Source organism: Mus pahari, chromosome 13 (genome assembly GCF_900095145.1).
Source record: "Mus pahari chromosome 13, PAHARI_EIJ_v1.1, whole genome shotgun sequence".
Taxonomy (NCBI): Eukaryota; Metazoa; Chordata; class Mammalia; order Rodentia; family Muridae; genus Mus; species Mus pahari.
In genome coordinates this window covers 80,523,623-80,537,587 of record NC_034602.1, presented here as the reverse complement: position 1 = coordinate 80,537,587, position 13,965 = coordinate 80,523,623, and the positions used below count along the sequence as shown (strand labels likewise).

General features: G+C 38.8%; 1 protein-coding gene across 1 annotated transcript in view; it reads left to right on the top strand.

The window, feature by feature from the left end:
* Rchy1 (ring finger and CHY zinc finger domain containing 1) overlaps positions 1-13,458 on the top strand; it is a 15,121-nt gene extending 1,663 nt beyond the window's left edge. The window contains exons 2-9 of the mRNA XM_021210627.2: positions 4,332-4,451; positions 4,679-4,794; positions 6,727-6,805; positions 9,078-9,122; positions 9,224-9,282; positions 9,368-9,394; positions 10,217-10,337; positions 12,910-13,458. Coding sequence (XP_021066286.1) covers positions 4,332-4,451; positions 4,679-4,794; positions 6,727-6,805; positions 9,078-9,122; positions 9,224-9,282; positions 9,368-9,394; positions 10,217-10,337; positions 12,910-13,038 — 696 coding nt within the window. The 3' untranslated portion in view covers positions 13,039-13,458. The remainder of the gene's footprint in view (positions 1-4,331; positions 4,452-4,678; positions 4,795-6,726; positions 6,806-9,077; positions 9,123-9,223; positions 9,283-9,367; positions 9,395-10,216; positions 10,338-12,909) is intronic.
* The last annotated feature ends 507 nt before the right edge of the window (positions 13,459-13,965 follow it).

Below are 13,965 nucleotides of genomic sequence, written 5' to 3'. Positions count from 1 at the left end.
TTTTTTTTTTGGTTTTTTGGAGACAGGGTTTCTCTGTGTAGCCCTGGCTGTCCTGGAACTCGCTCTGTAGACCAGGCTGGCCTTGAACTCAGAGATCCGCCTGCCTCTGCCTCCCAAGTGCTGGGATTAAAGGCTACCACGCCTAGCTCCTCTTATGAGAGGCCAGTTGAGGTGTTTCAGGGAGCAAGTCATCTACTAGATCAAGTATAGCTGTTTAAGTAAGATAAGGAGTGACAATTGGCTTTTGATTTGGCCAGGGGAAGGTCATCGTTGATCTTGATAAGAAAAGTGTCAAGGATAAAGCTTCCTTGGAGTGGATACTGAAAATAGCATAGAGGATTTTTGGATTTTTATTGCCAAGGAGAGCAAAAATGTGACTGTTTTGCTGAAAGCCATGTTACAGCATGTTTCTGTACACTGGGAAAGGATCCAACAGGACGTTTTGTAAGGCAGCAGGGAAAGGGAGAGCCATTGAATAGTCACAGTGGGGAGACCCAGCAGAGTGGGGAGACCCAGCATACGAGTAAGGCTGCTCTTAGCTGGCAAGGCAGTGCACAGGGGTTTGCTTCTCTTGTGCTGTAATAAGCACCACAACCAAAAATTACTTGGGGAGCAAAGGGTTTATTGTTTGGCCTTCCTGTGACAGTTTGTTATTAGGGGAAAGCAAGGCAGGTTCTCCTGCAGGGCAGGCACTGGAGGTAGGAACTGAAGATGAGGCCGTGGAGGAATGCTGCTTACTACTGGCTTGTACTCCGTGGCGTGCTAAGTCTTTGCTCTCCTTCCTTTCGTTTTTCCTTCCTTCCTTCCTTCCTTCCTTCCTTCCTTCCTTCCTTCCTTCCTTCCTTCCTTCCTCCCTCCCTTTCTTACACTAAAATTAATAGTTACTAAATCTTAGCTCATACTTACACACATTTTAAATAACTTGTTCTTCAAATAGAAAACTTAACAAGCACTTTGGTTTTCTTGAGGAACAGTTCTTAGCCAGTTAGTTGTCTTGTGAAGTAAGTTAATTGCTTTGTTCATGGAACATTTGACTTGAAAAAACAAATTGGTCATTCAAACTTAAATATATGGTAGACATTTTCTATAAAGGGGGAATGAGTCAAACTCATTGAAGAGAAGCAGTTGGCAGGGCTTTAAAGACATTGGTAACTTTGGGATGAGATAGTGTAGCTATAATTCATATCATCAAAAGGTCTTTGATTTCCTTAAGAGCTTTAGAGTATAACAAGGTCCTGAGTTGGTGAGCTGCTGTTGTCTAAGTATAAGACTGTGTCAGAGAAGCGTTGGAATACAAGGCCATTTAAAGTGAGAAAATTTAGGTATTGAAAGGATTATTGGGGATGTATTTATATTTAGGTTAGAGAAATGTTGAGGAAAAAAGCCAATGACATGTTTGAGCATAAAGGATGAACTATGTTATGGTTCCCTTATAGTATCGGTAATGTGTAGAACTGCAAAGTAATTGTATTAGGATACCCTACTGGCCTAGGAATTTTCTTTTTTTAAATTTAATTCTTAGTGTTTCTATTGATGAGACTAAACACTGTGACCAAAAAGCAAGTTTATTTGGCTTATACTTCCATATCACAGTTCATCATTGGGAGTAGTCAGGACAGAAACTCAAGCAGGATTGGAACCTGGAGGCTGGAGATAAAGCAGAGGCCATGGAGGGCTGTTGCTTGTTGGCTTGTTCCCATGGCGTCCTCAGCCGGCTTTCTCATAGAATCCAAGGATGGTACCACCTACAATACCCATATGGCCCTCCTCCATTGATCACTATTTGCAAAAATGTCTTACAGCTGGATCTCATGAAGGCATTTCCTCCACTGAGGCACCTTCCTCTCTGATGACTCTAGCTTATGTCAACTTGATACACAAAACCAGTCAGTCCAAGTTTTTTTGTTTCTCTGAGTGTGCCTTAAGTTTGGTTCCCCCCTCTACCCCTCAAATTTATATTTACTGCATCCTATGCAATATTAATATATGCATCATGATTAGTAAATATTAGTGAAGTTAAAACATTTTGTGTTTAGATGCTGTCTTAGTCAGGGTTTGTATTCCTGCACAGAACATGATGACCAAGAAGCAAGTTGTGGAAGAAAGGGTTTATTCAGCCTCAAATCCTTTGCATGACCCTTTCAGTCCTGGGCCGTCAGTTGCAACTGAGGCTGCACCTTCACCAATGGGCTTCCGTGGTCTCTCACAGTGCCGAGCCTCCGCTGCTCTTCATAACCCCTTCATGCCTTCAAAACCAGTACCACCCGGGTGACTCTTACACATTACCAAGTCCTGCTGCAGCACGAGGTACAACCTTGGCTAGCTCTAGAACACAGCCTTTGTGCTCTCAGAAAACACTTCCCAGATGTCACCTCAATGATGCTGGACTCTTCTTAGTCACCACTAAGTTCTTAGCTCCAGCCAACCAGCATCAATAGTCCCAGTAATGCAAAGGTTTTGCTTTAGTAGTTCTGATATCTTGTTAATCACAGCAGATTGTTCAGTCCTAGTTAACCAAAACCACAGAATTTTCAAAATAAAAACAACGGCCTGTATAAGAAGAGTCTTTAATCTTCCCTCTGAAATTTCACAAGCCAGGCCTCCATTTTTTGCACTGTTCTCAACATTATCTTCCAAGCTCCTACAGAACATCCCACAGAGCTCTTAACACCCAATGGATCTTCTAGCCCAAAGTTCCAAAGTCCTTCCACAGTCCTCCCCAGAACATGGTCAGGTTGTCACAGGAATACCCCATTGTGCTGGTACCAATTTGTCTTAGGGTTTCTATTTCTGTACAAAACATCATGACCAAGAAGCAAGTTGAGGAGGAAAGGGTTTATTCAGCTTACATTTCCACATTGCTGTTCATCACTAAAGAAAGTCAGGACTGGAACTCAAGCAGGTCAGGAAGCAGGAGCTGATGCAGAGGCCATAGAGGGATGTTACTTACTGGCTTCCTTTCCCTAGCTTGCTCAGCCTCCTTTCTTATAGAATCCAGGACCACCAGCCCCTGGGATGCTACCACCCACAATGGGCTGTGCCCTCCCCGCTTGATCACTAATTGAGAAAATCCCTTACAACTCCATCTCATGGAGGCATTTCCTCAAGGGAGGCTCCTTTCTCTGGGTCAAGCAGACACACAAAACCAGCCAGTAGAGATGTGAAGGTATATAAAAGATTTTTTTTCCCGGCTTTTCTGTTTTGAATACTGAGATTGGGTGATGAAATTAGCACCTTGTTAGGCAAATAACTCCCATTAAGCTACATCCCAAGCCTGGGCATTTCTTGATATAGCAGGGTAAAAATTAAATACTTATAATGAAATGACCTAACAATAATGATGTTTAAATAATTAAAAATACATTTCTGTGTATTTCTTTCCATGTAATGATTCCCAAGTGACCCAGATGGGTAAAGAGCCTCTCTTCCATTTGGTTAGTTTAGAGTCAAGGGTTTTATGTTTTCCTGTTGTACCATTTTGACGTATTTTAAAGCATATGATCATGTGTGGGATCCAACTGTAGAAAAATTGGGTAATGTGTTCAGGAAGTAAGGGACAGATTTCAGTAGACGACTGGCAGTTATTAACATTCTCCAGATTGGTGAGGCTGGAGGTGATGATGCATGGTCTTACCCCTAGCACTTGGGAGGCAGAGATAATCTGATTTTAAGGCCAGCCTGCTTTACATAGTTCCAGGACAGCCAGGGCTATCTAGAGAGACTCTATCTAAAAAACGGTGACTGTCTCTTGTTTTTTATATTTACTGCGTCCTGTGCAATATTAGCTGTGTGTACCATGATCAGTGAAAATTTTGTGTTTAAATGTCAAGGTATATAAATGATCTCAGAAAGGTGTTACCTATCTTCTGTTAGGCTGAGAATGAGAGTTGGGTGTTCATTTTATTTTTTTGTCTAGAGATTTCTATCTTTCAAAATTTTTGTGTTTGAAAGTTGTATTTAGGGCTGGTGAGATGGCTCAGCGGGTAAGAGCACCCGACTATTCTTCCGAAGGTCCTGAGTTCAAATCCCAGCAACCACATGGTGGCTCACGACCATCTGTAACGAGATCTGATGCCCTCTTCTGGAGTGTCTGAAGACAGCTACAGTGTACTTACTACATATAATAAATAAATAAATCTTAAAAAAAAAAAAGAAAGTTGTATTTAGAGTCAAACAGTTATTGAAGGGGAAGATTATTAGTATCAAATGTGCCAAGAAATGAATGCTAGCCATGTATCCACTGGTTGTAATCTGTGAACTTGTAGGACTTCCTTTATTTGTAATTAATTTGTCTTCTCTTCTTATCTTCCCCTTGTTCCCCCGGGCGTTAGGCACCTTGTTGTGACAAGCTTTATACTTGCCGACTGTGTCACGATACCAATGAAGATCATCAGCTAGATCGTTTCAAAGTCAAGGAAGTACAGTGCATCAACTGTGAAAAACTCCAACATGTAAGGCTTTATGGCATCTGCCCCATTTTGTTTTAAAGGTTTAGGATGGGTTGAAAATAATTTAATCAAAAGTTGGAAATGAGACTTAATTCTCTGAGGAAGCAACATTGTTGAGTTAGATGTTTAAAAACATAAAAAATAGGCTAAACATACTTTAACATAAGTTCTGGATATTTAAATAGTTTTGATAAATTTACTCGAGTTTTTAATTACTGTGTCCTTTTCAGGCCAAACAGACTTGCGAAGACTGTAGCACATTGTTTGGAGAATATTACTGCAATATTTGCCACCTGTTTGACAAAGATAAGAAGCAGTATCATTGTGAGAACTGTGGGATTTGTAGGTACTGTATATAAAATGCCCTCTTTGAATTATTTCCAGTACATTTGGGCAGTAGTGTATTTGCTGTGATAAAACATTATGACCAAGGCAGCTTAGAAGAGAGTTTATTTGAACTGTGGTTCCCAAGGGTTAGAGTCTGATGGGGACAGTTTGGCAGCAGGTGACAGGTAGGCATGGTGGTTGGCTCATCAAGCTCGAGAGCTCATGTCTTGAACTGTAAGCAGGAGGCAGAGAATGAGAACTCGCAATCACCTTAGTCTCAGCGGTCATCTTCAGTGACACACTTCCTCCAGCAAGGCCATACCTCTTAAACCACCCCACACATCACCACCAACCAGCATGCAGATAAGGGAGCTTGTGGGGGACATTTCCACTCAAACAAGTACATCTCACTGCTCACTATATACTCCATGCCGACCTTGAACTCAGAGCCACCTCCCTCTGCTCCTGAGTGCTGGGTTTAAAGGCGTGCGCACCATTGTCCGGTTCCATTTTCTTTTGTTTTAAGGGAGCTCATTCATCTAAGATACAGCCATCTGAAAGTCATAGTCTGATTGATTGCCTATAAGCTCATGATTAGAGTTAGTGCAGTGAATCTTTCTGGTTTTGTTTATATTTGAGATTGTAATTTAATTACAACATTTCTCCCCCCCCCCCAACCCTCTCATATACTAACCCCCTTCTCTCCTTATTCCTTAAAATAGAATTTGTTTGCTTGTTTTTTGAGACAGGCTTTCTTTGTATAGCTTTGGCTGTCCTGGAACTAGCTCTGTAGACCAGTCTGGCCTCAAACACACAGCGATTCTCCTGCCTCTGCTTCCTGAATACTGGGATTAAACCATATACCACCATTGCTTGATTTAGAACAAAATTTATTAAAAAGGAATTGGACTAGGGGACAGTGTATGTATTGGCTAAAGAGTTTGTAAATACTCAGTTTAATCTTCATTCTTTCTCAGGACTTTTAACTTGCTAATTTTGCTTGTAAATCTTTAAGAATGTTGTGCCGTGTTTTTAAGTTTGATCATAGTCTTTATCATATGAGAACAAAATTGTGAAAAGCTAAGTAGTATTGAAGATTTAGGTTTTGGTTTTTTGTTTGTTTGTTTTTTGTTTTTGTTTTTTTAGTTATTTGAGATAAGGTTTCTCTGTATATAACCTTGGTTGTCCTGGAACTCACTTTTTAGACAACAGACCAGAGAATTAATCCTAATATACATAAATGAAAAAGATGAATATCCAGGATGTATAAAGATTTCCTTTAAATTGATAAAAGACAAATAACCAGGTAGAAAAATGAGCAGAGCATATCAACAGAAGATTCACAAAATATATAAATAGAATAGTCTTTTAATTTGAGAAGTGAAAGTTAAAGTGATGTATTTTTTTCTGTTACACATGTGCCAATGTGCAGGTTGTGAGGAACATGGATCGTGCACTGTCTGGGAATGTACGCTAGCAGTCTTTGGAGGCTCAGGTTGCTAGTATTACAGTTGATCCAGTACCCTCTGACTCATTAGGGTCACTTGTAGGAATCCTGAAAAAATAATTAAATTATATCAATAAGGAAATGGTGTTGAACATGGTACATCTATCTCTACCCCCTACTATAAGAAGGAAGAAGAGGTCTCCTATGGACAGACATAGTAATCCTTGGGCTATATTAGTAAGTGTAGATAAGTTGCAGAACAGCACATTGGATTTGTGTGCCCGTCCTGTGCGTCCTTCCCCTCTTTGCAGAAGAGAAGAAGTCTGGAAGAGTGTCCCTCTGCTTGTGTTGCTTACCTTTGGCACTGGAGAGACAGTAGTCTCTCCGTAGTCCTAGTGGGGTTGGAGTATTTTTACAGTAGGCCTATGTTTGGGTATTATATAGGGAACAAATTATCATGTAATAAAAAAATAATCTTTTGACCTCCATCTTATATTTTGTTAGGATTGGTCCAAAGGAAGATTTTTTCCATTGCTTGAAATGTAACTTATGCCTAGCCATGAATCTTCGAGGAAAACACAAGGTACATTATTCAGTTTGCATAATTTAAAAAAATGCTAATGTTTTGAAAACCAGATTAAATATTAATAAATTTTGGAAACATTCTATTTTTCATATATTACCAACTTCAACTATATTTTTTTGCTTTCCAAAGAGCAGAATTCAGTAGGTAATATAAAATATATGCCTAAGAATCTTGGATCCACTATTTGTTCTCTGTAATGTAAGGGTGTCTTTTACAGCAGTTATTAGCATGTTGCTTCTTAGTTAGGGTTTCTAAGGCTGTGTCAAAATACCATGATCAAAAATCACCTTGGGGAAAGAGATTTATTTGGCTTGCATTTTTGTATTATTACATTTCCATATTGCTGTTCATTATTTAAGGAATTGAGGACAGGAACTCAAATAGGGCAGAATCTTGGAGCTGACGTAGAAGTCATGGAGGGGGCTGCTTACTAGCTTTTCCCCTCCAGTTTGCTCATTCTGCTTTCTTATAGATTCCAGGACCACAAACCCGGGGATAGGACCACCCACCATGGGCTGGGCCCTCCTCCATTAATCACTAATTGAGAAAATGCCTTACATCTGGATCTCATGGAAGCAGTTCCTCAACTGATTCTCCTTCCTCTTTGATGACTTTAACTTGTGCCAAGTTGACATAAACCAGCCAGTACAGCTTCTCAGTTGGTTTATTGATGCTTATCATTGATATTGCTTCTAAGATTAACTTTAAAAGGAAAAAAGTTAAGTGATGTAACCTATTTACATCGTTTCCTAAGAATGATTCTTTGTATTTCCTTTCATGATTAAGACTTATAAATGTGGATATAGGAACTTTATTGTAATTCCAGACCCTCTCCCTACTTAAAAACAATCTATATTTATAGTACTGATTCTATCTACTGTAAGAATGTAAAGAATGGAGGATCCGCAAAGCAAAGTGTAAAAGTACAGGACATTCCAGTACAGTGACTAATAATGCCTTCTGTCTGAAGATGAGACAGACAGACAGACAGACAGACAGAGATGGGGGAATGGAGAGAATGAATACACAGACACAGAGAGAATATTTGAAATAATTTAATAATCACCATATTCTGTAGAAGATAAAGGTAAGAGATTCTTGTAGAAATACAGTATTAGGTAGGACTTGACCTAAAATTGTATGGTAGCGAGGCAGTCAGGGTGAATAGTGAACACTGGTTGAGAACCAGTGAGGTAAGAAAGACAATTCCCAAGATTCCTGTCTCAGCTTAAAGGAACTTGATGAGCAGAATGTGAGTTTGTTAAAGAGTGAGTCTCACTTTAAAAACTTAGGGTGTTAGCAAAGTAAACTGGCAGAAGTTGCCGGCACATGCTTGCAGTCTTAGCAGTCGGCAGGCTGAGGTAGAAGTGCCATAAGTTCATGGGTCACCTGAGTTAACATAGAGACGCCTCTTCTCAAGAGGATCATGAAAAAGACAGGCTAATGATGATAGTCTGGGGCCAGTAGTCTCATGGATTATTGTTTTCTGGCTCTGTTCTGGTTTCCAGAGCATATATAGAATACATTTGTGTTCACACACGCACATGTGTGTATACACACAGTCATTTCATCACATGTCATTTACTCAGCAATGCTGTGAACTGTCAGAAACATCCTAATTACACAGATGGTAAGGTAGGTGGGTTTGTATATATATGGAGTGTACTCGGGAGCAAAAATGAAATACATGTTAGCTTTATTTTATAAATGGAGAAAATTAGAATGAAGAAGTGCTGGCTTTTCTAAAATCTTAAAGATTCATAAATGGCAGGGCTGAGATTATAATCTAGAATTTTCAATTCAGTTTTTGAAGGAGTTTTCTCTGCATTAAACTCTTTTATTTCTAGAAAGCTATATATGCTCTCTTATTATTTTTAAAAATTGTTCAGCTATTTATTGTTCACTGTTTAAATGTTAGAATGGGATCCTGACTTGTACTGAAAATAAGAGAATCACCCATGGCTTAGTGTTTTCCCTTACCTCCTCGTATGTATCGATAAGAACTTCCTCCTGCTGGGATTCTGTCTCCGTAGTCACCTGTGGAGGTCAGAGGACCACTTGCTGGAGCGGGGTTTCTCCTTCCAGCATGTCGGTTCCAGGGCCTGAACTCAGGTACTCAGACCTGGCGGCAAGTCTTTATCCGCTGAGTCATCTCACTGGCTCTTTCAGTCAGTTTATTTTATTGTATTTATGTATTTTATTAATGCTGTTATAGTTGACATTTTTATTTTTTGATGCTTTTGTTGATGTAAGATTCTCCTTTAAACAGTGTATTGAGAATGTTTCCCGGCAGAATTGTCCAATATGCTTGGAGGTGAGTGTGGGGTCGCTTTCACTTTGGAAATCTCCTGTTTTGAACTTGAAGTACTCTGTTAGTGTCTTTATGTAAGCACTAATAACTTTCTTTCCTCTTAGGACATTCACACCTCCCGTGTTGTTGCTCACGTCTTGCCGTGTGGGCATCTCCTTCATAGGTAAGCAGATGACGTTCTTCCTGCTTGAGGTGTGTGCACGTCACGGAACTTTTCTTTTTCTAAAATGTGCTCTGTTTTCTTTCAGAACGTGTTATGAAGAAATGTTGAAAGAGTGAGTTTTTGATGGATTTAAAAGCTTAAAGTTTTAAGATTTGTTTTTTGTGAGAGGGTGGTGGGGTGGGCAAACATGATGGCCAGGTACGCTGTTTGGGTGTGGTAGATAGATACACAGATGGTGGTGAGGGGAGTAGGTGGCTGCTGTTTAGTTGGGTGTGGGATCTTGGGGAACAGGACTGCACTCTGCGCCATGTCCTTATCGTGCCTGCTTCCTCCCACAGCTTGAGGCAGCAAACCCTCTTGTTTTTCAGCCCCCATATATTGGGAGAGTGCAGAGGAATAGGGTCCACATTTTATCAATTCAGTATTTTGATCCAGCAGGGAACTGCAAAGAAAAGCAGTCAATTTTCTTTAAAACTGGAACTACAATAAGATAAGAAATAGGAAAGAGTAGAAATGTGCTTTGATTCTACTGATGAATGAACAGAAAATTAATACCTAGACAGGGAGCAACTTTTGAAAAATTTTAGAGAGGAAGTAGTACTATGATTGGGATAAGTTTTAGGAAAACCATTTCTTTGCATCAGTGTCCTAAGAAATTAAATTGCTTAGCTAATGAATAGTTTTATTGGTAATTTTAGGGAAAGACACAGTCCTACAAAGAATATTGACTAGTTCTCTATTTTAGAGAGTTAAAGATAAAGACGTATGATTTAAAAGTATTGTAAGATACTAAATTTAATATTTGTCTTTTTTAGGATAGGTTTTTCAGCTTCCTAAGAAATTACCTTGAATTGTAGACTGGAGATTTATGTGCCAGTGAGGTGTGTCTTCTGTAGCCCGAGTTGACGCAGATCCCACTTGCTATCTCTTGTAGAGGTTACAGATGCCCATTGTGTATGCACTCTGCCTTGGACATGACTCGGTACTGGAGACAACTAGATAATGAGGTAGCACAAACTCCCATGCCGTCGGAATACCAGAACGTGACTGTTGACGTAAGTAGAATTCATGTTGAGAACTTTTTAGGTTTCTTGATGATATCTTTTCTTACTTTTGCCTCTTTGCTTAGATTCTAAAAATTATTGCTTTGACCTAGTGCCATTTTAATTAATTAAAGCAGGGAGATATGATTTAAATAAATTTTTTTTAATATTGATATCAGACCAGGGGAGGAAAAGCCCTACAAATCCCTTTGTGTAGTTTCTCTCAACACTAGGTGGCAGGCAAATACTTCATTATGAGTTTTTGGCAGCTGACTTGCTAGAGTCAGAAGTGGATCATTGGTGTTTTATTTTACTTGTGCCTCACTCAGATTTTCAAAATTTTCTTTCAAGAGACTGTATTTGCTGTGTTTTGAAAACTGCCTTTGGGTTTTAGTGTTTACTGCCCTTTGTATTTTGATGTAGACTTCATTTGGTCTCAATTAGCTTCTCCTTTGACCTACAGAGAAATGACAGGATTGCTGTGTAGTTTATTTTCAGCATAGTATTGAGTTTAAATCAGAGTTGGAAAATAATAGCTTTTGGATGTCTTTTTTTTTTTTTTTTTTTTTTTTTTTTTTTTTTTTTTTTTTTTTTTAAAGATTTATTTATTGTGTGTAAGTACACTATAGCTGTCTTCAGACACTCTGGAAGAGGAATGTCAGATCTTGTTACAGATGGTTGTGAGCCACCATGTGGTTGTTGGGATTTGAACTCAGGACCTTTAGAAGAGGAGTCAGTGCTCTTAACCGCTGAGCCATCTCTCCACCCCTTTGGATGTCTTAATAACATTCGGACATACAAATGTTCTAAATGTCTACAAATACTTCAGAACACAAGGATGAAGCAAAGCAAAATAATTATTTTAATGTTGGATATGTACCTCAGTAGGAGGTAGTGAGTACAAGGTCCTAGATTTGATCCTAGCACCATAAAACAAAACCAAAAACCTTTCTGGTTTATTTACTCTGGAAACTTCCAAAATTAAAGTTGAATTGTTACTAAGGACAGTGGAAGATTCCCATAGATACTCTCTGATAATTGTGATGTTTACTGGAGGCTGAAGTTTGCTGTGTTCATGCAGATACTTTCTTTGAAATAATAGCTTTAAGAAGGTACACTTTGCATACATTGGAGCTCATTTCTTAAAAGTGTACAATTCTTTGACTTAGTATTTTTATGGAGTGTATAAACAGCGCCACAATATTAGAATTTTTTATCATTTATAAAGAAACCCTACACTAAGGAGTGAGACGATGGCTCATTTGGTAATGTGGCTGACCTCCAAGCCCGGTGACCTGAGTTTGGATGTCCAGAATGCATGTACAAAGTGAAGCATGGTCATGCACGCCTATCGCCTTGTCCTTTAGGAGGAGGGGGTAGACAGGCTCCTGAAAGTCACTGGCCAGGCAGCCACCCTGTTCAGTGAGAGACTTTGTCTCAAAAAATGAAGGTAGAGAGCAATGAAGGGAGGGCATCCAACACTGACCTCAGGTCTCCATGTACACCTACACATGCACACAGACCACCTACACACACACACACACACACACACACACACACACCACACCCAAACCCAATCCAAACAACAACAGAAACTTCAACACTGTACCTGATAGAGGTCCCTTCTCATACTATCTCTAATGTCTGCCTTTAAGAGTCCTTTTTTTTTTTTTTTTTTTAAAGATTTATTTAGGTATATACTACACTGTAGCTGTACAGATGGTTGTGAGCCTTCATGTGGTTGTTGGGCTCTGGTTAACCCAGCTCACTCTGGTTGGCCCAGCTTGCTCAGGCCCAAAGATTTAAATAAGTACACTGTAGCTGTCTTTAGACGCGCCAGAAGAGGGCATCAGGTCTCATTACGAATGGTTGTGAGTCATCAGATGGTGCTGGGATTTGAACTCAGGACCTTTGGAAGAGCAGTCAGTGCTCTTACCTGCTGAACCATCTCCCCAACCCCAAGAGCCCTTTTCTAAATTATGCTAAGACTGCTGCATAGTTACATATTGATCTATTTGCAGATGAACACTTGCCTTCTGGGGATCTTAGCACCAGAAAAGATTGAGTCCTTGTTAGGGATATGCAACAGACTCTGATTTCAGAACTTTGATTTAGAAAGTTCCATTTTTGAATTCATTGCTGAGGCATAGTAAGCCTAAAAATAAAACAAAATATTCCAATTTGTAGAAATTTCAGTTTTATTAGTTAAGGTAAATTCTGAGTGACAGTGAAAATAATGAAGTCATCGTGTGTGTTATTTTGTTTTTTAAATATTAAGTGTTTGCCTAATGATAAGTATAAGATCTGAATATATATCTATGTTAATTTGCTTGCTTGTAGTATGTATACTTTTAGGAGCTATTTTAAATTGAGTGTTCTATTCTCAGATTCACATTTTTATTTTATGAATTCAAAGCCATCCTAATAACCTTTAAAATACTCACTGGAGAGAAGACATTTTCACTTCAGAAATGCTTAGACATACGTGTATTTTCACATTTTTTATATGACTTTCAGATGATTGTTAATCAGGCAGTGTCACTTGTAGTTACAAGGCTTAAAATTTTTACTCTTCATTTTTCAGATTCTCTGCAATGACTGTAATGGACGGTCCACAGTCCAGTTCCATATCCTAGGCATGAAATGTAAGCTCTGTGACTCCTACAATACTGCTCAAGCTGGAGGCCGCAGAGTGTCAGTGGATCAGCAGTGAGAAGCCTGCCCTTGGCTAGAGAACAGCTCTGTGATGTAGATGATGCTCTGTGTAAAAGATTCCAATGTCCGATCTGACTGTGCATTAGAGATGTTTTATACCACTGTCACAGCAGTGGATCACATCGTGGATCTCTGGATGGGATTGTAATAGCGCTTACTGGGTGAAGCCTCTGAGCGTGTGTAGATTGGAAATTCCTTTAGTGTCAAGTTTTGAAGCCAATGATGTTTGTCCCAGATACAGTCATGTTCATCAAAATATTTTATATTTTCATGGAAGTTTAAGTGACACTATGCACGCAGAGTTAATTTCTAGTTCTTATTAGAACCACATTCAATTTTAACTAGTCTTTAATTTTTAAGGGCTGTACTGTAATCTTTAAGTTCTTATTATTAAAATTTAATTACGTGTGCTTTTTAATTTTCTAAGACAGTCCTTTTATTGTAGTACAATTTTATGTAATAAATTACTAATGAAATTGTACCAAAATATTGTTTTACAGACTTTTTTCCTCAAGGTTGTTAATTTTTGGCTCTGTTGTGACAACATAAACCATTTTAACATGTAAAATGTTAAAATCCCTTTTTTCTTTTGAGATGATTTTATGGATGAATGATTTGGGAAAGTAGTATATAAAGTAATGAAGCTCTTCTAATGCTTTAAGTCAACTGTTAATGTTACAAGTTCTTTTGGCCTGCCAAAATTACTTCTCCAGAGAGTAATTTATTTAGTCGGTATTTTAGTAAGCAGTTGTAAGCCAGTTGTGGTTCTAGATGCTTTAAAAATGACAATGAACATTAAACACAAAAGTTCCTGTAGTGGTACGTTCTGCCATTCCTCATATTTGGTCAACATGTTCTGTCTTACTAATGTAAGCACTGTGTCGTCAGTGTAGATGTGGATTATTTTCTAAATTCTCAGAAGTAG